Source organism: Sorex araneus, chromosome 2 (genome assembly GCF_027595985.1).
Source record: "Sorex araneus isolate mSorAra2 chromosome 2, mSorAra2.pri, whole genome shotgun sequence".
NCBI classification, from domain to species: domain Eukaryota; kingdom Metazoa; phylum Chordata; class Mammalia; order Eulipotyphla; family Soricidae; genus Sorex; species Sorex araneus.
The window spans coordinates 266,302,150-266,328,405 of record NC_073303.1 but is presented as its reverse complement, the minus strand read 5'-3'; the positions used below and the strand labels follow the sequence as shown (position 1 = coordinate 266,328,405).

Genomic DNA, 26,256 nt, shown 5'->3' with positions numbered 1-26,256 from the left:
CTCTCAACAGAATAAACATCTCCGAATGCAGCAGTTATGTGTACCTAGGTCGAGAATTCAACATGATGAATGACCTGGCACCTGAGCTGTGCAGGAGGAAGAGAGTGACGTGGAATGCTTTCAAGAGCGTTGAAGAGGTTGTTAAGAGGATGAAGAAGCTCCGGCTCTGGGCACATCTTTTTGACTCTACCGTTCTTCCTGCACTAACATAGGCCTCACAGACCTGGGCCCTACGACAACAGGACCAGAACGCTATTCAGGTCTCCCAAAGAGGAATCAAAAGAGCTATGCTTGGAATATCTCTCTTCACTCAAGTGAGAGAAGGAATCTGGAGTTCCAACCTCTGTCGATGATCAAGAATCAGGGACTCTGTCTCATTTGCCAGGGTGTTGAAAATCAGATGGGCTGGACATGTAATGCGATTTGGATACGACCACTGGACTAGAGCTGTTACAAACTAGATTCCATAGGATGTCAAAAGACTGCGTGGCTATCCACGTACAAGATCGTCAAAACCCTGAACGAACGGTTTGATGCTCTTTATGATCCTGCAGTGAGGAGATGCCATTGTGCTACACTAGCACGCAACAGGAACAAATGGAGACGTTACTGGCGCCTGCTTGAGCAAATCGATGAGCAATGGGATGACAATTGACATAAGTGATACAAGTGATGAATTTTAGGAGTGTTTGATCTCTTTATTTGAAAAGATCATGGCTATCCTTTCAGGAACTGCATTCAATCTATATAATGCTTTGGGAAGTATTGCCATTTTGATGATATTAATCCTCCCAATCCACGAGCAAGGGATGCGTCTCCATTTCCTTGTGTCCTCTTTTATTTCTTGAAGTAGTGTTTTGTAGTTTTCTCTGTATAGGGTCTTTTACCTCTTTAGTTAAGCTAATTCTGGGGAACTTGATTTTCTGGGGCACAGTTTTAAATGGGGTTTGCCTTTTTAATATCTTGTCTTTCATTATTTATAGGAAAGCGTGGACTTTTGCATATTAATTTTGTAGCCTGCAACTTTACTATATAGATGTATTATTTCTAGGAACTTTATTGTAGTCTTTACACTTTTCTAATTATAGTATCATGCCAACTGCAAATAATTACCTTGATTTTTTCCCTTTCTATCTGGATGCCCCAGATAACTTTTTCCTGCCTAATTGCTATGGCATGTACTTCTAGTACCATATTATTGAACAGAAGTGGCAAGAGTGGGGAGCCTTATCTTGTGCCAAATCTTAGAGGGAAGGCTTTTAGTCTGTCCCCACTGAATATAATATTTACTGTGGGTTTGTCGTAAATGGCTTCGACTAGGTTGAAATTTTCTTCAGTCCCATTGTATGGAGTTTTTACCATGAATGGGTGCTGGGTCTTGTGGAATACTTTCTCTGCATTTATAGATATGATCATATGACTGTATTTTTCATTCTATTGATATGGTTTATGACATTCATTGACTTGCACACGTTAAACCATCCTTGTATGTGTGATGAATCCCACTTGGTCATGGTATATGATCTTTTTGAAGAGTTTTATAGTCCTATTTCTTTATATTTTGTTGAGGATCTTTGCGTCTGCGTTCATCAGGGATACTGGCTCTCTATTCTTTTTTGTAAGTCGTGTCTCTGCCATTAGTACCAGGGTGATGTTTGCCTGTAGGAAGAGCTCAGGAGTGTTTCTTTTCCTTTGATTTCCTAGAAAAGCCTGATAAGGAAAGGCAGGAGATCCTCTAGACACTTGAAAGAATTCGCTAGTGAATCCATCTGGACCTGGGCTTTTGTTCTTGGGAAGTCTGTTGAGAATCATTTCAATTCCCTCGACAGTGATAGGCCTGGTCAGGTGCTCTAGATCTGCTTGGTTCAGCCTCGGGAAGTTACCGGAGCCTAAAAATTTATCCATTTCTTCTAGGTACTCTTGTTGTGGCATGAAGATTCTCTGGTGATCCTCTGAATTTCCGTGGTTTCTATTTTGATGTATACTTTTCATTTTTGATTTGGCTTATTAGGGTCTCTCTCTTTGTGAGTCTTGCTAGTGGTTTATTGATCTTGTTTATCTTTTCAAAGAAACAGCTCTTGGTTCCATTGATCTTCCGGATTGTTTTCTTGGATTCTAGTTCATTAACTTCTGCTCTAAGTCTTATGATTTCCTTTCTCATGCCTCCTTATGTTGATCACTTTTGAGTTTCTGACGAAGTGCAGTCAAGTAATTTATGTGGGCCCTTTTTTCCTTCCTGATGAATGCTTGCAGAGCTAGAAATTCTCTTCTTAATAGAAGGTCAAGTCCTCATTATTGTATGAATTTCCTCTTTGATTTCCTCTCTGCCCCCCCAGTTGTTCAATATTGAGCTATTTAATTTCCAGGTGTTTGTGTTGTTTCTGTTTGTGACTAGCTTCTATTTTCAGTGCATCATGGCCGGAGAAGATAGCTGGTATGATTCCGATCCTCTTGACTTTATGGAGGTGTGTTTTTGTGTCCCCGCATGTGGTCTATCTTAGAGAATGTCCCAAATGCCTTGGAGAACAATGTGTATTTGGCTTTTTGAGGACGAAAAGCTCTGTACATATCTATGAAACTCCTCTCTTCCATTTCTTCCTTCAAAGAGCTTTAGTCTAGCTGAACCACTGAGAAGTGACAAGGTGGTGTTGAAGTCTCCAATTACTATTGTGATGCTCCAATTACTAATGTTGTTAAGTCTATCAACAGTTATTTCAAATATTTTGCTGGTCCCTTATTGGGTGCACATATGCTTAGGAATGTGAGTTCTTCCTGACATACGGATCCGTTAATCATTCAGAAACAAACTTCGTTGTGAGTTCTAACCTCTTGAAATCTATGTCATCTGCTATGAGCCAGGCCACCGTGGCTTCTCAGAGTTGTTGGTTTGAAGGACTGTCTCCTCCTGACTTTTGACTTTCTGACTGTTCAAATGTGTTTCTTGCAGGTAGCAGAATTCTGGGTTGAATGTTCTAATCCATCCTATCACTCTGCATCTCTTAATTGGTGCATTTAGCCCACTGACACCGAGAAAGATTACTGTCAAGGAGTTTTGTGCCATCTTTCAGCAGGAATTTGGTACATTTATGGGACACATCTGGTCTTAAAGTAGTCCCTTCAGTTTTCCCTGTAAATCTGGTTTTGCGTCTGTGACATTCCTGAGTTGTTGTTTCTCTGTGAAGTTGTGCATTATTCCTTCAGATCTGAATGAGTCTGGCTAGAGAAAGCATTCTTGGTGAGGCATTCATTCCATTGAGTTTTTTTTTTTTTTTTCACTATATCCCACCACTATCTCGGCATCCGGAGGGTTTCTCTTAAGAGATGCCCCGCTGTATGTTACATCCTTCTTTAACTCGCTCCTTTCAGTACTGTACTCTTCTCTGTGGTTTTCCTCATTCCGATTAGGATGTGTCTGGAGTACTGTGACGTGGGTCTCTTCTAGCTGGGCCCTGTGGGCTCCTGCACCTGGGTCCAGCCCTATCCAGCTCTGACTGCTGCCTCCTCATCAGGGTTACCTTCGGGCCCTCTGGGGTGCTGGTGGTTCTTGCGTTGTTCCTCCTGAACTCAGGTGAGTCGCTACTTCCCGCCTCCCTCCTTCCTGCCCAACATAATGTGGTCGCTTAGTGAAGGCTGGGTTTAGTTCTGGCTCTGCCACTTCCCAGCTATGAGATCTTTTAAGCGCTCAGCATTTCTGTACAATGGAGTTCATTAGCTCTCCATGCACTAAAGTGAGTGAAATGATAAAAGATCACAAAAGTGCTTTGAAAACTCTAAAGAGAATACGAAGAGTTTTAGAGCTGATTCAAAAAATGACGAGATTTCATAATCAAGGTGACTTGCCTCACATGCACAAAATTTATTATTTCTTACAATATTTAATATGTGATTTTGAAGACTTTTTGTGCCAATATTTTACTAAAAGAAAATTTAAGAGATTTTAGAGAAAATAGCGTCTTATAATCATGATGTAAGAAGGGTTATCTTTCAACATTTACATTTTGGGAAAATCTCTTATTTCACTTTTTCAGCCTCATGAACATATCTGTCATATGGTGATAGTGTTATTTTTTTTAAACAATTACTGCATTTTTTTGGGTCATACCCAGCGATTCACAGGGGTTACTCCTGGCTCTGCACTCAGGAATTACCCCTGGCAGTGCTCGGGGGACCATATGGGATGCTGGGAATAGAACCCGGGTTGGCCGCGTGCAAGGCAAACGCCCTACCCGCTATGCTATTGCTCCAGCCCTGGCAATTATTACATTTAAAACAAATAATCAGCATATATCCAATGTGGTTCCTAAACACCTGCTAATTAGATTACTGGTAATACCTGCCCATGACATTTTGTTCTTGCTGGTCCACGAATGGCTATATTTTTAAAAACATAATTAACCCACGTAGAATGAACACTAGTAAACTTAACATCCAGTTAAAGAAGTCTTGCAGAAAACCCCAGTGAAAGCTGGACTGGTGCTCAGAGAGCAAAGGCCAGCAGGGCGGAGCGAGGGGCGACTCCTCCCTCCCCTTGGGCCGTGTGGGGGTTTCCAGCCTCCCGACTTTTCATCCAAGTTTACAACTAAAACCAAAAGTACCTTTCTCTGAATGTCACCATTCTGTATAGCTTTGTGTTTTATCATTCTGCAAACTAGCATAAGGGAGCATTTTAAGTCTTATTATTTAAACGCTTTTTAAAAAAATATTTTATTTTTTGGTTTTTGGGTCCTACCCGGAGATTGTGGGGCTACCCTGGCTCTGTGCTCAGGAATTAATCATGGCGGTGCTCGGGGGACCACAGCAGGTGCTGAGGGCTGATCCCGGTCAGCCGCACGCAAGGCCGAGCCTCAGCACTGTACTGTCGCTCAGCCTGACCGTCAGGGAAGTGCCCCCCGCCCCCCAGCGCAGCCTGGTCCGGCTCGGTGGTTTCCACCCTTTCGCAACCCATGAGCAGCAGAGAGCGTGGCCTGGCTGTCACAGCGGGGCTGGGCCTCACCCCCATGGGTGTGAACGGCATCGGCTCAAGGAGCACGAAAAAATGGGGAATTTCTCAAAAAGGTCAACAACTGCCAAACGGTCCCAGAATGATACTCACAGGTGTAATTCCCCCTCCCAACTACAAACAAGTGTTCACACGAGTTCATGCACGTGTATGGCTGCCCTCTTCACATCCCAGGGGTGGAAGACCCTAAATTTCCATCCGTGGTCAGATGGACAGCTGAAGGTGCATCCAGACACAGTGGAGTATCATTCAGCCAGCAGAAGAAAGAATATAGTGATCCGGGCTGCGTGTGTCTCCCAACAATCCTGCTAGCGAAAGGCAGATACGCACGGCCGTGCATTTTAGGGCCGCATTTGTGCAAAACATCTGGGATAGACGAATCCACAGACGGCCATTCCCAGAAGCTGCAGCTAAGGAGGCTGGAGAGAAATGTGTTATAGGACGTCTGTCACCCTGAAGTCACGGAAATGGCTTGGCACCGGAGATGGAGGTGGAGGTAAGAGCTCTGAATGCGTTTAATGCTACCGAATACTTTTCCCTAAAAGTTGTGATAAATTTCATTATGTGAATCATATGACAACGTTACTTAAAAGAAAAAAAAAAAGATTCCAAAACGAACTGGGTTGGGACAGATGGGGCAGGGGCAGGGACGGCAGTGGGGGAGGGTCCTGGGCAAGCTGGTGGTTGTGACTATACATCAAAACCACAAACATCAACACTGTTACAAAAAACCAAAAACTATTTTTAAAAAAGGGAAAGAAAAAGCAGGACCTGTAATTAAGTAAAAAAAAAAAATGCATGCATGTGTCATATTCCTCTAGAAAAAAAAAATGCCCTGTTTTCGCTAAGCAATATATGTCAAATGCTCAAGGCCACGGGATGAGTAGGAGTGGACTCGGGCTTGGAACATTCCTCCATCTATGCCACGTCTCTGGAGAAGCAACAAGAGAAGCAAGAGACTAATTAAGACGTGACAGATTGACCTTCGGGTGGAGAGCTTGGGCCAGACCAGGAGTCCGGCACAGGAAAGGGAATGAAAGGGTACATGTAAAAAATTCAAAATACAAGCCATCATCTCTAGGCGAATCACTGCCTATAATGACTTCAAAATAAAAAATGTCAAGGTTTTTAATCCAGATAAATGAACTAAGCGTAAACGTATCTTTCAGTGGGGAAGGGAGGAGTCATGGTGGGAAGGGCTTTAACTGGATTGACTCAGGATCATTACATCCCTAGCTGAGGTTACGAATCTCAAGGTACGTCCTGCCCGTTCAGACACTTGTACACACTGGCGCCCTGGGTGACGCTCTCAGACACAATTCACTTTTCTGCACGAAAGTGAACGGACAGAAAATCTGATTTCAATTGCAATTTGGCAATGGGCATGGGGGAGAAGAAGATTTCGTCTAAAGGGGAAGGTTCAGAACTGTCGAGTATAAAAGCAGAACACGACCGTCAAGCCCAACACCCTCTCACTGCAAATCCACGTCCATGAGACAGGCTGGATGCCCGAGAGCTGTCTGGCCCCTGCGTGTGATCGCACGCGTGTCCCCAAGGGACACACCGCCGACCAGCGCCCGTGGGACGGACCCATCCCGAGCCGGAAACGTCACTGCTCCCACCAGTCACCTTGCCGCGGGCACACGGCACCTTCCTGAGGACTCACCGTCGGGCAGGGGCCCGACCCACCAGCAGGCTGCCCAGCGGAACAGAGGACCTGCTGGTCAGTCTCCCCGGGCCCCGCCGCGCCCCTGCTGCCCCGAGTCACGGCAGGCCGCCAGCTTCCCCGAGCTGGCCTGACCTGGCCTGTCCCGGCCCGACGTCACTGTGCTCACCTGTCTGTCTGTCTGCGTGTCTTGCCACTGACACTGGCCATGCCGGCCACTCCCCTGCACCCACCTGCCCACGCCCACGCGCTAGGCCACACCGCAAGGGTTTCCCACGGGCTGTGCCGTGTTGCGGCGCCTAGGAAGCAACACACACGGAACTGACACCAAGAAGCAAAGTCTGGCAAAAATGACAGTCAGGACAGGGACAAGGAGCACGAGGCTTTTCTTTATGAGAGTGGAGCACTGGAGCACTGTCATCCCTTGCTCATCGATTTGCTCGAGCAGGCACCAGTAACGTCTCCTTGGTGAGGCCTGTTGTTACTGTTTTTGGCATATCGAATACTCCACAGGGAGCTTGCCACGCTCTGCTGTGCGGGCGGGATACTCTCGTTAGCTTGCTGGGCTCTCCGAGAGGAATGGAGGATTCGAACCCATGTCGGCCACGTGCAAGGCAAATGCCCTACCCACTGTGCTATCACTCCAGCCAGGTTAGCAAAACGTCAGAACACCCCCTCTAAGCCCTCTCAACTCACGTCGATAGTTATTTATCCGACATGGTTTGTACGTATTGAAGGCTCTAGGCACAGTGCTTTCCCAGGGAAGCATTGGGGAGCAACAGCACTCCACAGAATGAGACTCAATAGATAACGCCACACTTACGGAAGGGCTGTCTCTGCTCATCCTCATCCAGCCCACAGCAGCCACTGAGCTGGAAAACTCCCCTAACTGTTCTCCAGGCCCAGAGTTCACCGTCCTCAGCACCACAGAGCAGGCTGGAGGCGAGGGAGGGAACCTCGCCCGAGAGACGCGCCTGACTCCTGGCAGGTCGGAGCTGTCAGAACTTGCTTCGTGACGTGCCTCAAAGTCAAATTAAAGGGTAAGAAAACTGGACGCAACTGCGATAAAATTCTCTGCGACAGTATTAATGAAAACAAACACTGTCTGGGCAAAGCACCAAGTTTTCTTTTAAGGCAAGAACCCGAGGAACAAATGTATGTCGTAAGAAGGGTCAGGACTCGCACGAGTGCACCTTCTCACTCGAGTTACGGGGAACACGAGAAAAGCTCGGACCTGAAAGTGCATGTCAAGTAAGACGGACAGATGTGCAGAGACTCAAGGCAAACTCTCTGCCAACCTTTATCCCTCTGTGGCAAATCACTCCTGCTGGTGTCGCACCCTCACTGCTGGCGTCCCCCACCGAGTGTCAGAGCCGAAACCCGAGTCGGAGCGTTACTGCACCGCTGAGAACACGGACACGGCTTGCAGAGCAAGAGGTGGCCACGGCAGGGCTGGGAATGGGCACAGCAGGACCGGGGGCGTCCCTGGGCCCTGCCAGGAGTGACCCTTGAGCAGACCCAGGAGTGAGCCCCAAGCCTGGAAAGCCCCCCTCGCCAAACAAGCAAACAAACCCAAAACAACCCAAAAAGAAGGCGCCCAAAACTAACAGTTCCGTGTGCCAGACCAACGGACCCCAAAGGCTCGGACCTTGGACAGAACTGAGATCTCAGACTTCAAAGCAAATGGAAAAGTATCAAACTTCTAGGAGAAAATCTTTATGATTTCAACTTGGGCAAAGAACTCCTGAATAGGCACCAAAAGAACATCCATGCAGGAAAAACCAACTGGAGTTCATCCCAAGTCAAACTGGAATGAAACAATTTTTCTTTTTTTGTTTTGCTTTTTGGGTCACACCCAGTGATGCACGGGGGTTACTCCTGGTTCTGCACTAAGGAATTACTACTGGTGGTGCTCAGGGGACCCTACGGGAGAATGGGAATTGAACCTGGGTTGGCCGCGTGCAAGGCAAACGCCCTGCCCGCCGTGCTACTGCTCCGGCCCCGAAGCAAATCTTTGTAAGTCAAAAAACCTCTTAGCACGGCAGCGTAGGAAGAAATTTTCCAGGTAAAATTCAGCCATCCGTGCAATCTGGATCTCAGAAATCTGTGAGGGCAGGTGAAAATAGGTTTCCCCGCGCTGACCCACTTGCCAGCATGCTAGGACTCGGGTGACCTTTTCCGCTTAATTAAAGTCAAATATTAGCACTTACCAGCAGCTTCGAGAACCAGCTGGAGCCTGGCTTTGGCCTGTTCTGCCGGCGGCTGAAAGATCAATCAGAAGAGAGAGTTAGTCGGCTTCCGAGCAGGAGCCACGGGGCGGGTGGGGCCTGAGGAACTCGGCCACGGCAGTCTCTCGGACCCCAGCGCCCCTCGGGGCCCCTCCCGCTCCTCCCCTCCGAGGGAAACTGAGCCACGCTCTTCCCGATACTGAGGAAAAACCGCATTTGCGGCCCAGGGTGGAGCCACCTGGGATCTGTTTGAGGAGGAGAGATTCGGTGGTGACGTGGCGACCCCCAGGGCTAGGGGCGCCCGGGACAGCCTCAGCTCGGCGCTCAGCACCCACCCCTGCCCCCAGTGGCCTCCCCCAGCCCCGAATTCTGCCCCAGTGCAGCCAGTAGGGGGGAGCACACTGCAGCGCCCCCGGCTTCTGGCAAGGAGGAATGGTGCCCGGACTGCGGCAAGGGCGTGGGAAGACTCCGTCACACACTCAGAAAGGAACCAGCAGGTAACTACCCCCCCCCCCCCCCAACACACAGAGTCACCCGACGGGGGGGACAGTGAGCGGGCAGGGGAGAGGACAGGGAGTCCAATATGACACAATGTGGAATTCCTCTCCCCCTCACTCTCCCCCTCCCCCTCCCCCTCTTGTGAGTGAGTTTCCCTGGCACACTACCATGGCATGTCTCCACATCCCAAGAGGCTGCGGTGAGAAGCCACACGGCACTGAGGAGCACAGAGACCCAAGTACCCACTGGGAAACACACCGCAGCAGTGGCGAGCGACGCACACGGGACTCTAGTCTAAAAGTCGGGAAAACGGGGCTGGCCGGTCAGCTGCCTAGAACCTCACGCTCCCCATGGGAGACCCCCAAACAGTGCAGGTGTCGACGACCCTTGCCAGGACGAGAACGGCCACAGTTCTAGTACTAACGCACAGTACGTGGGGCGAGCAAGCCTAAGGCAGTCACGGGAGGACGGGAAAGGGCGCTGGCAGGACGGGACGGTCCCCCCTGCACACGGGTGGGCCCTGGTGGCTGCCGAGCACAGGGGCAGCCTGGACACCCCGGGGCGCCGAGCCCGAGCACGTGACCTCAGAGCAGCTTGGGGCCCCCGTCCGGCTGGCCGAGAAGCGCAAGTGGGCCCTGGGCCTTGAGAGGCCCTTGGGGCGCTACCCCCGAGCCTTCCGAACCCTAAGGCACAGGGGGAGAGGGCTACAGACTCCACTGAACTTCCTGGTTTCAAACATGGGCTCGAGTTTAAGGGTTCTCATTTAAGACCTGTAGCAACCACAACTTAAACCCTGCAGTAATTCCATAAAAATAACCCTGGAAGGTGTTGGAGAGGCGGGACAGAGTCACGGCAGCTGCGTGCAGGTCCGGGGACCTTCCCTGCTGCCCCCCCGCCCCCTGCCATGCTGCCCACTGCAGACCCCATCTCCTGTTCTCGTTGCACTGACTGTCCCCGAACCCCACAGGCGCCCCCTGCGCCTGCCCCCACCCCCGACAAAGCCGGTGTTTCCAGCCACGCAGGCAGTAAGTAGCACAGTGACGTCGTGACAATCGGGCAGTCCCCGACGCATTCCGTGACCTCCAGGGACCCTCTCCCCGAGTGCTGTGACGGCTCACAGGCACACTCCGGAAACTGTCGACGGCCTCGAAGGCTCGGGTCCTGCGGCCCTTCTGCAAAATTCTCGCTGAACAAAGTCCGCATAACAGCACCAGCAGGCGAGTATTCTAACACCACCCTTTAGGTGAAGAATAAATAACCCGAAGCCACAAAGATGATAAAATGGGAGGATTTGAATTTTAACACGGATCACAAACTCTGCACGCACGACACCGAGCGGCCCTGGCTGGTCTGCAGGGACCTGCTTGTCCTCAAGGGGAGGGTGGGGGGGGGGAGGGAGGAACTTAACCATTTTTATTGCCAGAAACGATGACATAAATTTAGAAGTAAATTTTCCTTTGTCTTGTGCATACTCCCGTTAATGATCTTCGTAATTACGAGTGCCAGCAAAACGGCTCATTTTAATCGTGCCTTGGCGAACAAATGGCTTCTGAAATGCTGACCGGATTCCCGGTCGAAGTGCTGGGCCGTTTCCTCTGAAGTGAACGCAATCTCGCCCTGACACAGACACATATCAACAGCTTATCATATTTCTGGCTACATTTCATTTTAACAGTTACTATAATTCTATCTCTTAGGATCAAGGCCTAAGCGAGAAATATTACAAGTAGCTCGAAACTAAATTTATCTTGCTTCTAGAACTTAATACCAACTTGGTTTAAATAAGAACCAAAAAAAAAAAAAAGAAAAGAAAAGAAAAAGAGAAAGAATTAAACCAACACTCAGTCCAATCTCAGCACAAACTCACTGGCTGTCGTTAAACAGTTTCTCTTAATAGCTAGTTTCCTAACTCAAAACTGGACCGAGAGAAGGGTCACGTGAGCACCGTGTCGCAGAGATACAGCGGCCGGGTGGGGCCCTCCGAACCTCGCTGCTCCCTCACAGGTGCTCTTGGGCAGGGCCGAGACATGGGGCTCAGGGAGAGCAGCAGGGAGGCGCCAGGACTCAGAACTGATGCAGCCTTTCTAGAAGGGCCGCTCGGGAGACCCCAGACCCACGGCCCGGGCGCCTGAGGCGCTGACCAGCGGACAACAGTTTCCCCTGACCTTAGCACGGCCGCCCAGACACTTGTTACAGCCTCCACGGCCCACAGCACCCTGGGGAAGGGCCACGTCTCTCGCCTGTGCCGGGATTCCCGTGGGGACACACACACACACACACACACACACACACACGCACACACAGGCACACACACATACACACACGCACACACACGCACACACATACACACGCACACACACACGCACACGCGCGCGCGCACACACGCACACACATGCACACACGCGCGCACACACGCACACACGCGCGTGCACACACACGCACACACATGCACACACACACGCACACACACGCGCGCACACACACGCACACGCACACACATGCACACACACACACACACACACACACACACACACACACACACACCCTTCTCCAGCCTCCCCTCTGCTCCGCCCTGGGCTAGCTGCAAGGAGGTGAAGGACTGGTACAAGGAAAACTACAAAACGCAACTTCAAGAAATAAAAGAGGACACGGGGAAGTGGAGACACACCCCCTGCTCACGGGTTGGGAAGGTGACCACTGCCAATGTGGCGATACTCCCCGAGTGTCTACGGCGTCAATGCGGTCCTGACAAGGATGCCCAGGCCAGTTTTCAGGGAAAGAGAGAAAACACTCCTGAGGTTCATACGGAACGACTGACCCCCACGAAGAGCTAAAGCAATCCTGGGGGAAAGAAGATGAGAGGCACCGCCTTCCCCGACTTCAACTGCGTTACAAAGCGACAGCAACTGAAACAGTATGGTCCTGGGGTAAAGACAGGCCCGCAGGACAACGGGCGGAGCTGCAGATCTGACACGCGCCCTCAGAGATGATCGTTTAGTCTCTGAGGAGGGAGCAAGAAACGTGGAGCAAGGAAAGCCTCTTGAACACGTGGCGCTGGCAACACTGGACAGTGCTCGTGAAGGACGTGAACTCAGGTCCCTGTCTAGCCACGCGCAACAGCCAGAGAAACGGGTTCGAGACCCGACTCCACAAGCCTCGTGGAAGAAAGAGTGGGCGAAAGCCGAGCCAGGAGGCACCGTCCCACGGAGCCCGGGAAGCAGCAGCAACCGCCGCCCCCTGGCGGGAAGGCCCGAGCGCTGGCCCCTCCGGCGGGGCCGGGCACAGGACAGCGCCCGGGCAGAAACACACCCAGCTCCGCCCACCAGCAACAGCCACACGCGAAGTCCCCTCACACCCCGGCAGGAAGCCCCGAGTTGTTTCCACAGCTCATCTGCACCGTGGGGACGTTTGCAGGTGACGCCGCTGTCAACAGTTCTACTAACTTAGAAGCAATTGAGAAGTTTCCCTAATTTTGTTGTTGCTGCTGCTTTGGGGTCACCCCCGGCGATGCTCAGGGGTCCCTCCTGGCTCTGCACTCAGGAATCCCTCCTGGCGGGGCTCAGGGGACCATATGGGATGCGGGGGGTCGAACCTGGTCAGCACGTGCCAGGCCACTGCCCTCCCCGCTGTCCTAAGGCCGGGCCACTGCCCTCCCCGCCGTGTTACCGCTCCAGCCCTTTGTCCTAGAGTGAGACGTGAGCAGCCGCCCGGGTGCAGCGTCACCTGGTCCCATGCTGTCCCAGGACCTCCTCAATTACCTTCTCAAGCACCTGCCTTTGCTATTACAGCTTCAAATAAAAGCTCATCTTTTAATGCATGAAAATTAGTATCTGAGAATGATCTATGAGACTTTATTTCAAATAGTCACACAAGCGTCCTTCAGGGCCTCTGAGGAGTTGAGTCTGAAAGTGTTTCCTGTCCCTGGAGCCCTGCGCGGGCGGGGTGCTCCTGCAGCCGCTGGGTCTGCCCCCCCGACGGCCCCTCTCCCTGCCCCTCGGTCTCTGCACGGCAGTGCATCATGCTCTAGATCACAGGGAAGAAAGGCCTTGGCTCAATTACGAGCCGTCGCTGCTGCTCCTTACTCTAACGTGGCCCCGAGACCCCTTTCCGTGTCCTGAATCCGCAGTGGAGAGAAGCAAAAGCACCGGGGGCTTCTCTGCAGGAGCCACTGCGTGTCGGGACTGGAAAGCGTGTCCGCTGGGGCCCGGGAAGCGTGTCCGCCGGGGCGGCCTCCGTGCGGGGACCACGGGCAGCGTGTTCCTGGAGATGCTCCGAGCGGCCTTCAGGGGTCCCACACACGGCCGGGGGCAGGCACCCGGCAGCTCCTTCTTGAAGACTGTTACTCAGTTTAGCACAGCGGGGAGGGCGCTGGCCTTGCACAGGGCCCGCCCGGGTTCCGTCCTGGCGCCCCTTAGGGCCCCCCGGGCCCCACCGAGAATGACTACCGGGTGCAGAGCCCCGAGCATCGCCGGCGAGGCCCAAAGCCAAAACCCAAACTGCTATTTCATTTCATTTTTGGCCCGTGACTGAGATGCTGACAAGGGCAGCCCCGGGAGGCGGTGGGGGGGGAGACGCGGAGACGGGCCGTGGACGGGTTCGAGCCCAGCCCCGGGAGACGGCATCGAGGCCCCGAGGCTCTCCCTGACGCTCAAGGATCTGGGGAGACGCTGGACAGCATTTCCACAAGACAAGACCAGGGCTGTCAAAGACCCCGCACTCAGGAAACGGTTTCAGTTACACAACAGAGGAGAGCGGGGGGGGGGGGGGGGCGGGGGGAGGGAAGGGCATGCGGCTCCCCCGGGGCTTCTCCCCCCTCTCCACCTGCGTCTCCAGGTAGGGCCGCACTGAGCTGTGGGGAGAACAGACAACCTTTAGCACACAAAGCAAAGGCTAGCGTGAAAAATGCGAAGGCTGCTCCCTCATCATCATTTTCATCATCATTATTGTTATTACTGTTATTATTATCTACAGCTCAGTATAACGTACTTGTCATTCATTTTAAGGTACTGAAATGCCCTGCCAGAGCGACTCACAGTTCTGCTGCTGCTGGCGGCTGGTCACCGGGCTGCCCCCCGAGGGCGGACACTGCCCAGGACAGGAGGCGAGTGTAAACGAAGCCGGAGGGCGTCTGCCCCAGGTTTCATCCCTGGCACCCCACCGGGTCCCGGGCGCAGGGCCGGGGTAAGCTGCCCGCCGTGCCACCCCCGGCCTTACCCGACACCTGAATCATCAAACCATGCCACAGTTAGTCGTAACTAACCATCTCTGCCCAAGAAGAGCCAAAACCTCGCGTGTTAAAAGTCCTGGCAGGCTGGAGTGACGGGGCAGTCGGGGAGCCCTGGCCACGCACGGGGCTGAAACAGGCTCGACCCTCACCAACTCCCCCCGGGGGTGACTCCTGAGCACTGCCGGGCGTGGCTCGAGGACAAAAACCCCAAACCCCAAACCAAGAGAGCGGATCCGGCCGTTGGGTGGGGACAGTAGGGGACTGGGGTGCGCCTGGCACAGGGCCAACCCGGCGTGACCCCGGCACCGCCGGGCGTCAGGCCAGAGAACAGGACGTGGCCAAAACCGAAACCAGGCAAAACACCCCACGTGACTGCGCGACTGCGGGCCTCGGGCTGTCGTCTGGGCCACACCCAGAGGTGCTGACAGGTACCCGGGTGCTTGTGGGGGACGACACTGGTGCTCACGTCCTTGGGACGAGCTGACCACTCCCCTCCCCCGCACCCCCACCCCGCACATCAACTCCAAACGGCTCCAAACCAGGCCAGTGAAGCCCCAGGTTTATTCCTAAACCCGACCAGAGCGACCCTGCCGAAAACACTGCCTCGGGCGCTCCAAAGCCCCCGGGAAAACTCACTCCCACACTCACTCCCACTTTACTCTAACCGACCCGGTTCTCAGGACGGCAGCGGATCCCCCACCTTCTAGGAAACATAATTTCATTCAAGATTAGGTTTTAGGTATTTTTTTTTATTATTTGTTCCTGAGACCTTGAGGAGCAAAATATTACAGTAAGTGGGGGGGAGTACTTAAAAAAAAAAGACAAAACCCCTTAAAGGTTAAGCCAAGCCCTATGAAATGCTGATACCCAGTAGTTTTGTAAACTATAAAAGCAGCAATTTAATTTCCTTCTCTAAGACAGAATTCACATGGGGGCACAACTGTTTTTTCAGGCTGAGAAGCCACAGAAGAAAACATAAAGGAAGAAGACAGGTATAAAATAAAAATGTTCAATTTTATATAAAAAGTATTCATCATTATAGAGCTAAGGAAAAATGGCAGCATAGTGAGAGAAAAATTACCAGCAACAAATAAAACCAATAATTTACAGCTTCATTAAAAAAAAATCCTCAAAAGTTGAAAACAAAATCTATAATTTCCAATGGAAGAAAGAACATAAATCAAGTCCCGCAGGAAAGGGGAAGAGCCGGTTCTCCTTAGATTTCTTCGGCAGAAATCCCACCGTCCCCACCGCTACTAAGATACAGGCGGGGACAGCCGGGTGGCAGCCCCTCCACGCGGCCTCGGGGACTGCGGACCTCAGCTAGCTCAGCCGCTTCTCTGAAACAGAGAACACCAGGAAAGTTCCAGAGACAGCTGGTCACCTCGGCACGAGACGCGGCGTGTACTGCAGGGACTCAGAGGCGGCCGGGAGGAACCGCGTCCTGTTCAGGGCCCACCGACAGCCCAGCCCCCGAGTGCCTCGCCAAGGCCCACCGGCCAGCCGTCCCGGGCTACGGCCGACAGGACTCGGAGTGCAGAGGCACGGGCACAGCTAACCGAAGCCCCGAGGACGGGAGCAACTCCAGGCTCGGCGGCACCTGGCCGGGAGCCGCGTGCGTGGAACGAGAGCGCGAGAAGGAGCGGGGACGAGCAGGGGCCTGGGGCGAGGCGAGGGGCACGGTGGGAGAAAGGCAGGGCAGGTGGGCACAGAGCGGCCGGCCCTCGGGCCAGGGGCCGGGAAGGCCACTCGGCAGAGGAAGACGGGAGCAAGGCCCTGCCTCATCGCCAGGAAGGCGAGACCCTGGCCCGCCCGGCCTCACCTCCCCAGGCCTCTGCGCTGGCCGCTGGGGTTGGACAGGACCTGGGCTGGCGGCGGTGCTCTGGGCCCTCGACTCAGGAGGGTCTGGGGGAGAGAGGCCAGGCCCGCCCAAGGACAGACGGACGGAGGGAGCGCCTGCCCGCCCACGGGACAGACGGACGGAGGGAGCGCCTGCCCGCCCACGGGACAGAGGGACGGAGGGAGCGCCTGCCCGCCCACAGGACATACGGCCTGCCTGTGTGCAGAGAGATGGTCTCAGAGAACCTGGAGCAGCCGATCACCAGAGACTTGTGACTGCCCCACCTTAGGACAGCTCCTCACCCACCCACAGTGCCCAGGGCCACCCTCTGGTGCCCCGAACTGCAGACATCTGGGAGCCAGGCTGGAGAGCCAGACATCACACACGTCCGCGCATGGGCACACACACACACACACACACACACACACACACACACACACACACACACACACACACACACACACACACACACAGAGTGAGGCGGGAAGGTGCTCACGGAGGCCGGGGGAGCCTCCGCGCCTCAGGCCAAGTCTGGTGCCTGTGCTGGCCACAAGGGCCAGGGGTGGGCCTGGCGGCTCTGCCGCCCTCTGACCGCAGCTCACCTGGTGAGGCGCGTGTGTGTGTGTGTGTGTGTGCGGCCCAGGGCGCGCAGGTCTGTGCGTGAGCACCGGCAGGTGCGGAGCCGCCCCACGGCCGGCGCATCGCAGCAGAGACGAAGGGGGCGTCACTGCTGTCTGAAGCCGACCCGCCCCCTCCCTCAGAAGAACCGAACCGAGGCCCGTCCAAGGTCCGGTTTCCGCCATGGCATTCACAGCCGGCACGGACGAGGCATCGGGAAGGAAATACCGAAGGATGAAGTCATTCTCGAGGAAAGTAAAACGCAATTAATAGAAAATAACTCCAAATTGGTCCAGATGTTCAGTTTAGCGAAGACATCAGTGAAGCAATTATGAACGTGTAGAGTCTCGACAGAGGAGCCAGCAGCACAGAGAAGGCACCAGACGGAGACCCTACAGTTGGCAAGTACAATAGCGAAGTAAGAAAACACACAAAACAAAACCCCAACTACTTCACAGCAACAAGTCCGGTGTCAGAAGGATCAGTAAGTATAAAGGCCGCCGATAAAAACCACCGAAACAAACAAAGGGGGGAATATTACAAGAGAATTAGATGGACTCTTAGCGGGCTCGGGATAATAGCAAACATCTGACATAACCGTAACTGGGGTCCTGAAAGGAGAAAAGAGAGACAAGAAGAAGCAGGCAAAAAGTAATCTCAAGAAATACTGGGTGAAAAACATGAGATTTGGTGGGAACATTCAGCCCTCACTAAAGCTCAATGAGCCCCAAATCTACCGATGCAAAAAGAACCACAACTAACACATTCCAGGGCAAGTCGCAACTGTCAGGGGCAAAACACAATCCTGAAAGCTGAAAAAAAAAAAAGACACGAGGCAAAATCATCTCCTCCTCAGCGGCTTCCCACGAGAAGGGTCAGGCGAGAGGAAAGGGAACAGCGGCAGAAAAACACCTGCCCCCCCGAGACTCCCACGGCCAGCAAACGCAAGACGGAACGCGGGGTCTCTCTGCAGTGGGCAACACCCTCACGGTGCTCCGAGCACTGCAAGGACGGGGCACCCGGCTCTGAGCAGCTGCACGCCAACTGGCCAGGCTGAGCCCGAAGCTCCCGGCTGGCACTGCCGAACGGTGGCGGGGCGGGAGCATGAAGATGCAGACGGCGGCCCCGGGGCACGGGCTAAGCCGGCAGCGGGGGCCTGGACGGGCCCTTGGAAACGCGCACCGAGCATCACTGGAATACAACGGCGCGGACTCACACCTAGAGAGACCAGAACCAAGCCCAGCGGGACGGCTGCAGCGCGGGCCAGCATGGTGCCATCGTGTGACTTTTCTCTCTTCGCCTTACTTGAGGGGAATGCCGCGATGACGACATTCCAAGGGGCACGTTCCCGTGTAATTAGGATCTGCCGGCTCGGCCGCACCGGCCCCAGCAGCCCAGGCTCGAGTTCTCCGGGCAGAGACCCCACAGCTTGCACCAGACCCCAACCCCGCAGGCCCGCCCAGAGATGAGAGCGGTGTCGCAGGGTGGAGTAAATGACTGGCAGCCCCAGTCCCTGGGACGAGGTTCCGCACCTCCTTACCTACTTAGCGCCCTTTGAAATGGTGATTGGCCAATTTAGTCCGTCCCCAGCCCTCCCCTTGCCTTTATTCTCCCACAGAGGCTGCAGCTGGGCGGCTGGGCGGCTGGGCGAGAGGAAGAGAAGGGACCTGGGCCCGCTCCCGGGCTCAAAGGCGGTGAACACCCAGGCCCTGCCAGCGAGCGGCTCCACCCGCACCGGCCCGACCCGGGCAATTTCTGCTTCCGTCTCGGGACGAGACCCCGAGCCGAAGCCTTTGAAGGGCGTCGCTGCAGAGAGCCCCGCGCTAGGCCCAGGGGCAGCTCCCCGCAGGCCGGCCGGGAGGGCGGGAGCGAGAAGCGAAGAGGAACAAGGGCGCCTCCCAGCCCATGACGCGTGGACTGACCGAGGCATGGCTGGACTGCCACACGGCACGACGGCCGACACGACACAGGCGAGGAACCGGGGGTCCTTCTGTCCTCATTGTCCAAGAGAAAAACAACGTTTCACTCACGTTCTCGCCCACCGGAAGCCGCCTCCTGCTCCGAGGGTCAGGGATGCCCCCCGGGCTCTGTGAGCCGGCGCGGAGGGACGGTCCCCCCTCAGGGACGCGTCTCACGCTTACAGAGTCCAGGAGAGCAGTCGCCGTGACACAGCAAGCACGCCGTCCGGGCCACTGCGAAGCCCAGCGCAGACGGTCCCTTGCACGGCCCACCATATCCCTGCTGCCAGCTCGTGCCCCCACCCCCTCCCGCCCAGCACCACGGGAGCGGCCCCTGAGTCTCACTGGAACGGCACTCGGGGGTGCTCAAGACTCACTCTGCAGTGCTCGGGATTGAACCTGGGTCGGCTTTGTGCAAGGCTGCCCTACCTGCCCTCCCCTCACCCGGACCCGGGAACAGACCCTGTCCTAACACAACGAGGGGGACCCGAGCAAGCGAGTCCCCCGGAGCAGGGAAGGCTTCCCGGAACGCCAGGAAGGCCCGCACCTGTTCCACACAGACGGACGGATGGCCTGAGCCCGGGAGAGCGAGGTCTGAAGGGCACAGACACACGCGTGATGTCTCGGCGTCGCTTTATTAGGAAACTTCACGTTTTCAACGGTTCATATGGGCAGCATGTAACCCACCCCCCTGTGTGGGGTAAGACTTGACCCGGACACCTGTGGCTGACACGCGGCACAGCTAGCTACCAGGGGCCGTGGGGAGGGGGAGGGGGGAGGCAGCCCGGCCGCCGTCAGCCTCTGATTTCCAAGTTCAGAAAGCGCATCTGTCACTCCAATTCCTCTCTGCTCGGGGCGCCCGCCCCGGCCCTTCCTCCACTTGAGGCTTTATTTACGGGCCCCCGGGAGGAGAAGGGTGGGAATAAAAGCTCCGTTACTTCTACTTTAATCTCAAAGGCACCAGGGCACGTGGCACGCACGCGCAGGTACGACTTCTCTTAAGGCAGGGACAGGCTGCTCAGAGATGTCCCCGGCCAGGGGTCCTGGGCCCGAGAGGTCCCGGTCAGAGGGATCCTGGGATAGAGGGCGGGTCAGAGGGGTCATCCTGGGTTCGAGGGTGCATCCTGGCGGGGCAGTCACCCGGGCAGTGGTACCCGGGTCACCATCAGCAGCACCAGACGGCCAGCGCTGAGCAGAGGGGAGGGCCGCATGTCCCCACACTCTGTGGGCCCTTGCGAGCAGAGAGGAGGCAGGATCGTGCTGAGCACGGGGACACTCATGGCCGCCTGAACTAGAACAAAGACTCGGCGGAGCACTTTCTGCAGAAAGAGTCTAGTTCTGTCTGATTTGTTTTTTCTTTCCTTTTTGGGTTACACCCGGCGATGCCCAGGGGTTACTCCTGGCTCTGCACTCAGGAATTACTCCTGGCAGTGCTCGGGGAACCCTGTGGGATGCTGGGAATCGAACCCGGGTTGGCCGTGTGCAAGGCCAACGCCCTCCCTGCTGTGCTGTCGCTCCAGCCCGAGTCTGGTTCTAGTTTGTCTGAATGGTTCGGATCAAGTAGGGGAGATGTGGACTAGGCCTTCGGGGCCTGCTCGGAATGTGCCCTGCGTCCCGGGAGCTGCTGGGGGCCGTCACACGTCGCATCTTGGAGGGTGAACGGCTCCATCGCAACCTCCGAAGCAGCAGCCCGGAGGGTCCCGTGGAAACGGCTCCGGGGAACTGCAAGCTGCACGAGGGGCCGATGGCTCTGGAGCACCCACCCTGCTCGCCGTGGCGCGGTCACACCCCGGCACACGCCGAGCGCGGCCACTGCAGCTCGGCGCCCAGCAGCCTCACGCAGCCCCGCGTGCGACTGGGACGGAAGCTCGGGCCCTCAGCGGGCGGCGCCCGGGGGCGTCTATGGAGGAAACTCTGGGCACCGCTCGGCAGCGCCCGGGGTCTGGGCAGAGGAGAAACGGACGCTCTGGGTCCGTGCCCTCCGCCCCCTCCAGCACAGAAGCAAGGGGCTGCGAGCTGGAGACCGGGGTGGTGGGGGCGGACGTCCCGGGGGAAACGAGGTGGATGCTGAATCCCCCCAGCCTGGCCCCGGGTCCTCGCGGGCTCCGACCTGCCGTGGCCCCAGAGGCTCGGAGAGCAAGCAAACCGAATTTTCCTGAAATCAAGCTTTTAACGACTGTCCATATTCTGTCAATTTTGGTTACATTACTATTTGAGTAAAATGCCAAAATAATGGGTGTGACAATTTAAACAATCAAAGTGGAAAGGTTAAAATCACCACAGTAACACGAATCTCAAAGTTACTCTATGCTTGAAACACGTAACATACAAGCAAATATTTCCATCAATAAACCCGACACCCAAATCCGGGTGAGTGACCGAGTCATCTGTCTTAAGACGATTAATCTACACGAACGGGCTAGATCCCGAGGTCACTCATTTCCGTCCTCCGGTAACGGGCTACGAACTCTGTAGTGCGAAGGTGTCCAGAGGTGCACGGCCCAGCAGGTGGGGGCTCCGGAGCTGCCCTGTGCGGGGGGCGCTGGCCGCCTGGCCCGGTGGGCCCCGGGCTCCTGCAACACACGGAGTGTATCAGCAACAGCCCCGGCATGCACAGGAGCCGCCGGGCGCCCCGAGCACAAAGGCTGCGCTTCATGGGCCACTGCGAGGCTTCACTATGCCCGCCTCAGAGGGCTGTCGTCAAGATCGGAGGACACAGAGCATGCAGTGCGTGTACGTGTGCATGTATGCACGTGTGCATGTCTGTGTGCGTGCGTGCCTGTGTGCGTGTGTGTGCCTCTGGGTGTACGCATGTGTGCATGTGTATGCTCGTGTGCATCTGTGTGTGTGCATATGTATCTGTGTGTGCATGTCTGTGTGTGTGCATGTGTGTCTATGTGCCATGTGCATGTGTGTGTCTGTGTGTGTCATGTACATGTGTGTGCTTCTGAGTGTGCGCATGTATGCATGTGCGTCTGTGTGTATGTATCTGTGTGCGCATGTCTGTGTGTGTGCATGTCTATGTGTGCGTGTGTCTGTGTGCCGTGTGTGTATGTGTGTGTGTGTCTGTGTGTGTCGTGTGTGTGTATGTCTCTGTGTGCGTGTGTGTGTGCATGTGTGTGTGTGTGTGTGCACGCGTGAGCAGTGTCCGGACACAGTAAGGATCATGTGTTCTGGAGTGTCACTCCACCCGAGAGCTGCACCACTTGGTCCCTGGATCCTCCAGACGCCGTGAGGAGTCTGTGCTGGCCTGTCACCTGCAGTCAGCAGGAGTCCAACGGCGCGAGCAGACGAGAACCTTTGACTTCTCGGCTGCGTTCACACATGCCTAAAACTGAGGAGCCCGTTTTCAGCCCGGACTCACCCCAGCCATGGGGTCCCGCAGCCTCCCGGCCCCCGGCCAGCCTGGAGTGCGTGTCCCTCTGTGCACGGGGCCTCTAGAGCACCGGCCAGGCCACGGGCCGTCCCTCCTGACCCATGTCAGCGTCACACCTGCGTGAGGCTCCAGCCAGGCTCGGAGTTCATCTGATCTTGGCCCTGGTCACCCCGAACTAACGAGCCTCCGCACAGATGGGCTCACTGGCTCTCCGCACCTGCACAGAGCACCCGGGGGTCTGCCCTGCTCGGGGGCCACCGCTGCGGGTGGTCAGCAGCAAGCAGGCAGGGTCTCCCTGCCGCCCTGTCTGAGAGCGTTCTCAGGGCTCCGAGGGCCTGGACACAAGCACACCCTCACCCATCGCCCCTGGGTCAGAGTCGGGCGCTGAGGCGGGATGCCGCTCTGGTTTCGCCCGGCACCAAAGGGTCCCCAGCACCGCCCGGGGTCCCCGAAGCCCCACCTCCTCGGCCACCCGCACAGCCGAGAGTGTCCCCGGAAGCGCCCCCGGGTACCTCGGAGGGGGACGTGGGTCTGGGGGCTCAGTGGGGTCCCCTGTGGGGGAGCAGCCTCGGCCTCGCGAGAGTTGCAGGGGTGAGTGCGACAGGGGGGTGGCCGCCGCGTCCCTCCCTCGCCCGGGTCTCCCGCTCCGGGCATCGCGGTGGCTTCACCGCGCCCGGCAGATGCACATGCACTTCCCCGACAGCGCCGGCACCGGTCTGGACGGCAGCCAGGGACAGACACACACACAGGCGCGCGCGCACACACACACACACACACACACACACACACACACAGAGGCACACACAGACCGTTCAGCGCCAGGGACAGAGCGCGGCATCCGCATACTCCTTTCGGGATGCAGAGGCCCCTCCCAGGCTGGGGAGATCTGGGCATCCCCGGCACTGCTCATTCCCAGTGCTCACGGGCCCGAGCAGGCTCAAGGGGCCAAGCCTGAGTGCAGCCAGGCCCACAGCAGGGGCCTCCCTGAGCTGCGCGGGGCCACCCGAGGCCACGTGGTGATGCTGGGGGTGCCCAGGCCCCTACTGGGCAGTGAGTGCCCGGGGGCTGGTGCCCTCAGGCCTGAGATGCCGACCTCCAGGGGACAATGGGCACAAGGGCACAGACACAGACAAATGCACACACAGACACACACAGACACGCACATACACGCGCGCACACACACACGCACACACAGACACACGCTCACACAGACACAGACACGCACACAGAGACGCACACAGACACACACGCACATGAACACACAGACACACACGCTCACACAGAGACACATGCACACACACCAGCCAGGGGCGGCTCGGTAATGGGAAACCGAGTGACCAAGGCGCTGGAGCTAGCACAGGGCTGAGGGAGCTGGTCTTGCTGGTGGCCACCCTGGCTTGGTCCCGGCAGGACACCGTCCCCCTGCGGTGCCCCTGCAGGCCCTGAGTGGAGCGGGGGCGCCCTGGTACCCCGGCAGAGACAGCCCCTGGCCCTCCCCAGATGGCCCCCCAGACCAGTCACGGAGACCTGCAGAGACGGGCGGGGGCGGGAGGGGGGGGCCTCTGCAGGGGACACCAGGGGAGGGTGGGCGGGCGGGCGGGTGGCACTTGGGGGGAGGGGAGCAGGGAGTGCCGAGGGCAGGTGGGAGCACCACCATGACGACCACTTTGCTCCTGGGCTTTGTCCTGGGATGGCCTGAGGCTTCGCGTCTGCCGGGCCGTGTCCACTCGGCCTTCCCAGCAACCCCAGAAACACAACCGGGCGGCCCTGGGTCCGAGCCCCACACACAGGGGGAAAGTGAGCTGCCGGAAACACTCCAGCCAGGCAGCCAGGCAGGGTCTCCGCATGGGGACAGGCACCACCCGGCCGCCGGTCACACACTGTGTGCTGGGGATGACCAGACCCACACGCGTGCAGCCCACACGGACCAGAGGCCACGGGGACTGTGCACCCCTACACACCCCGCAGGCCACGGCGATGCACACACCACACGTGTGCAGCCCTGCACACCCGCAGGCCACGGTGATGACATATACCACACGTGTGCAGCCCTGCACACCCGCAGGCCACGGTGATGCACACACCACACATGTGCAGCCCTACACACCCGCAGGCCATGGTGATGACCTATACCACACGTGTGCAGCCCTACACACCCGCAGGCCACGGTGATGCACACACCACACATGTGCAGCCCTACACACCCGCAGGCCATGGTGATGACCTATACCACACGTGTGCAGCCCTACACACCCCGCAGGCCACAGCGATGCACACACCACACGTGTGCAGCCCTGCACACCCACAGGCCACGGTGATGACATATACCACACGTGTGCAGCCTTACATGCCCCGCAGGCCACAATGATGACACATGGCATACATGTGCAGCCTTACATGCCCCGCAGGCCACAGCAACGGCATACACCACACGTGTGTACCCGGGCAGGTCCAGTCCTGCTCACCTTGCCACAGCCCGATCGGAAGCTACTTCCAGACTCGCTGGCAGGGCACTGGCCTGGCGTCCCTGGCTCAGGGCAGGGTCTCCCCGAGGCCTCCTGGGAGCTGGAGCCAGCGCCAACCGTCTCCGAGAGCCGCACGCGTGGCCCGGGGCCGCAGGCACCGCAGAGCGCCCGGATTTCACGGGAAGCACGGGACGTGACTGGACGCAGGCACGGCTCACTCTGACAAGCACTCCAAACCACGAGCTTGAAAATGAGATCATACCTCTATCCAAAGTAAATATTTATTTAAAAAATAAACTGGTCTCCAGCATTTAATACATTCATCCAATAGACCAAGAGAAAAAAAAAAGATTGGCATAGACCTTCCATAATACACGTGCAATCTGGTGAGGGACTGTAAGGAATACAAAACCGGCTTTGACCTGAAGGGACGTGTAGCTAGCAGGCGGCTAAGACGGGTGTCTGATCTCTGTAATAGGTACTAACAGTATCAATACTCCCAGAGAGTATTATCATAAGTGGTGCAGGAGTCTGATGCAGGGGAAGGTTGTTATGGAACATATGCAGTCGGTTTTATAGAGCAAATCAAATTTAAGCTGGTTTTGAAAGACGTGGAGACAGTACATAGTCATGTATAATAGAACTCACTATTTTTCAAGAATAAAATACTGTGAAAACCAAAGTCCTCAATAACAAACCCCCAAATGTCAAGAGGCCTGCAACAGTAAGCAGATATGCAAAACTGATCCAATGAATGGAAATCAAAACTCCAGCAGGTTTACAAAAGAACCAAAGGCCACTGGTCAAAGGAAATCCTGTAACTAGACCGGCTAGAACATTTTACAGGCCACCTACTTAGGAAGATACACGGGTTCCACACCGGGTTAAACCTCAGAACCCAAGCAACCCCAAAGCACAGCTACCTGCACCTCTAAATGAGAAATCTACAAATATAATGTATAGATACAAGCATACTCTTCTCTTCCCTACTGCTATGGTTTATCCACATTTATTATTAGCATGTCAAACCATCCTTGCATCCCTGAAATAAATTCTAGTGATCAGTATATGATTCAATATATTAATTTGGCTTGTAAATATTTCATTAAAGATATTGGCATCTGGATTCTCCAGAAATATTAAAAAACAAATAAAAAACAGAAGTGCTGTATAATCCAGTTATTGCCATTTCTGATTATGTACCAACGATATCCCCCGGGCCCCACCCCTAGCCACCAGGAGAGGCACCTGCAGTTGTATGTTTACTGCAGTTCCACGTACAAGAGTGAGGAGCCAGACTCAACGAGCGCCTAACTCATGGTCAACACTCTGGGCCCCGGGTGGCCCCTGAGAAAGGACGAATCCTGCCACTGGCAACCAT

General features: G+C 55.5%; 1 protein-coding gene across 1 annotated transcript in view; it reads right to left on the bottom strand.

The window, feature by feature from the left end:
• RSRC1 (arginine and serine rich coiled-coil 1) overlaps positions 1 to 26,256 on the bottom strand; it is a 249,302-nt gene that overhangs the window by 91,248 nt on the left and 131,798 nt on the right. Inside the window, exon 6 of the mRNA XM_055128339.1 lies at positions 8,876 to 8,927. Within this exon, the coding sequence (XP_054984314.1) occupies positions 8,876 to 8,927 (52 nt within the window). The remainder of the gene's footprint in view (positions 1 to 8,875; positions 8,928 to 26,256) is intronic.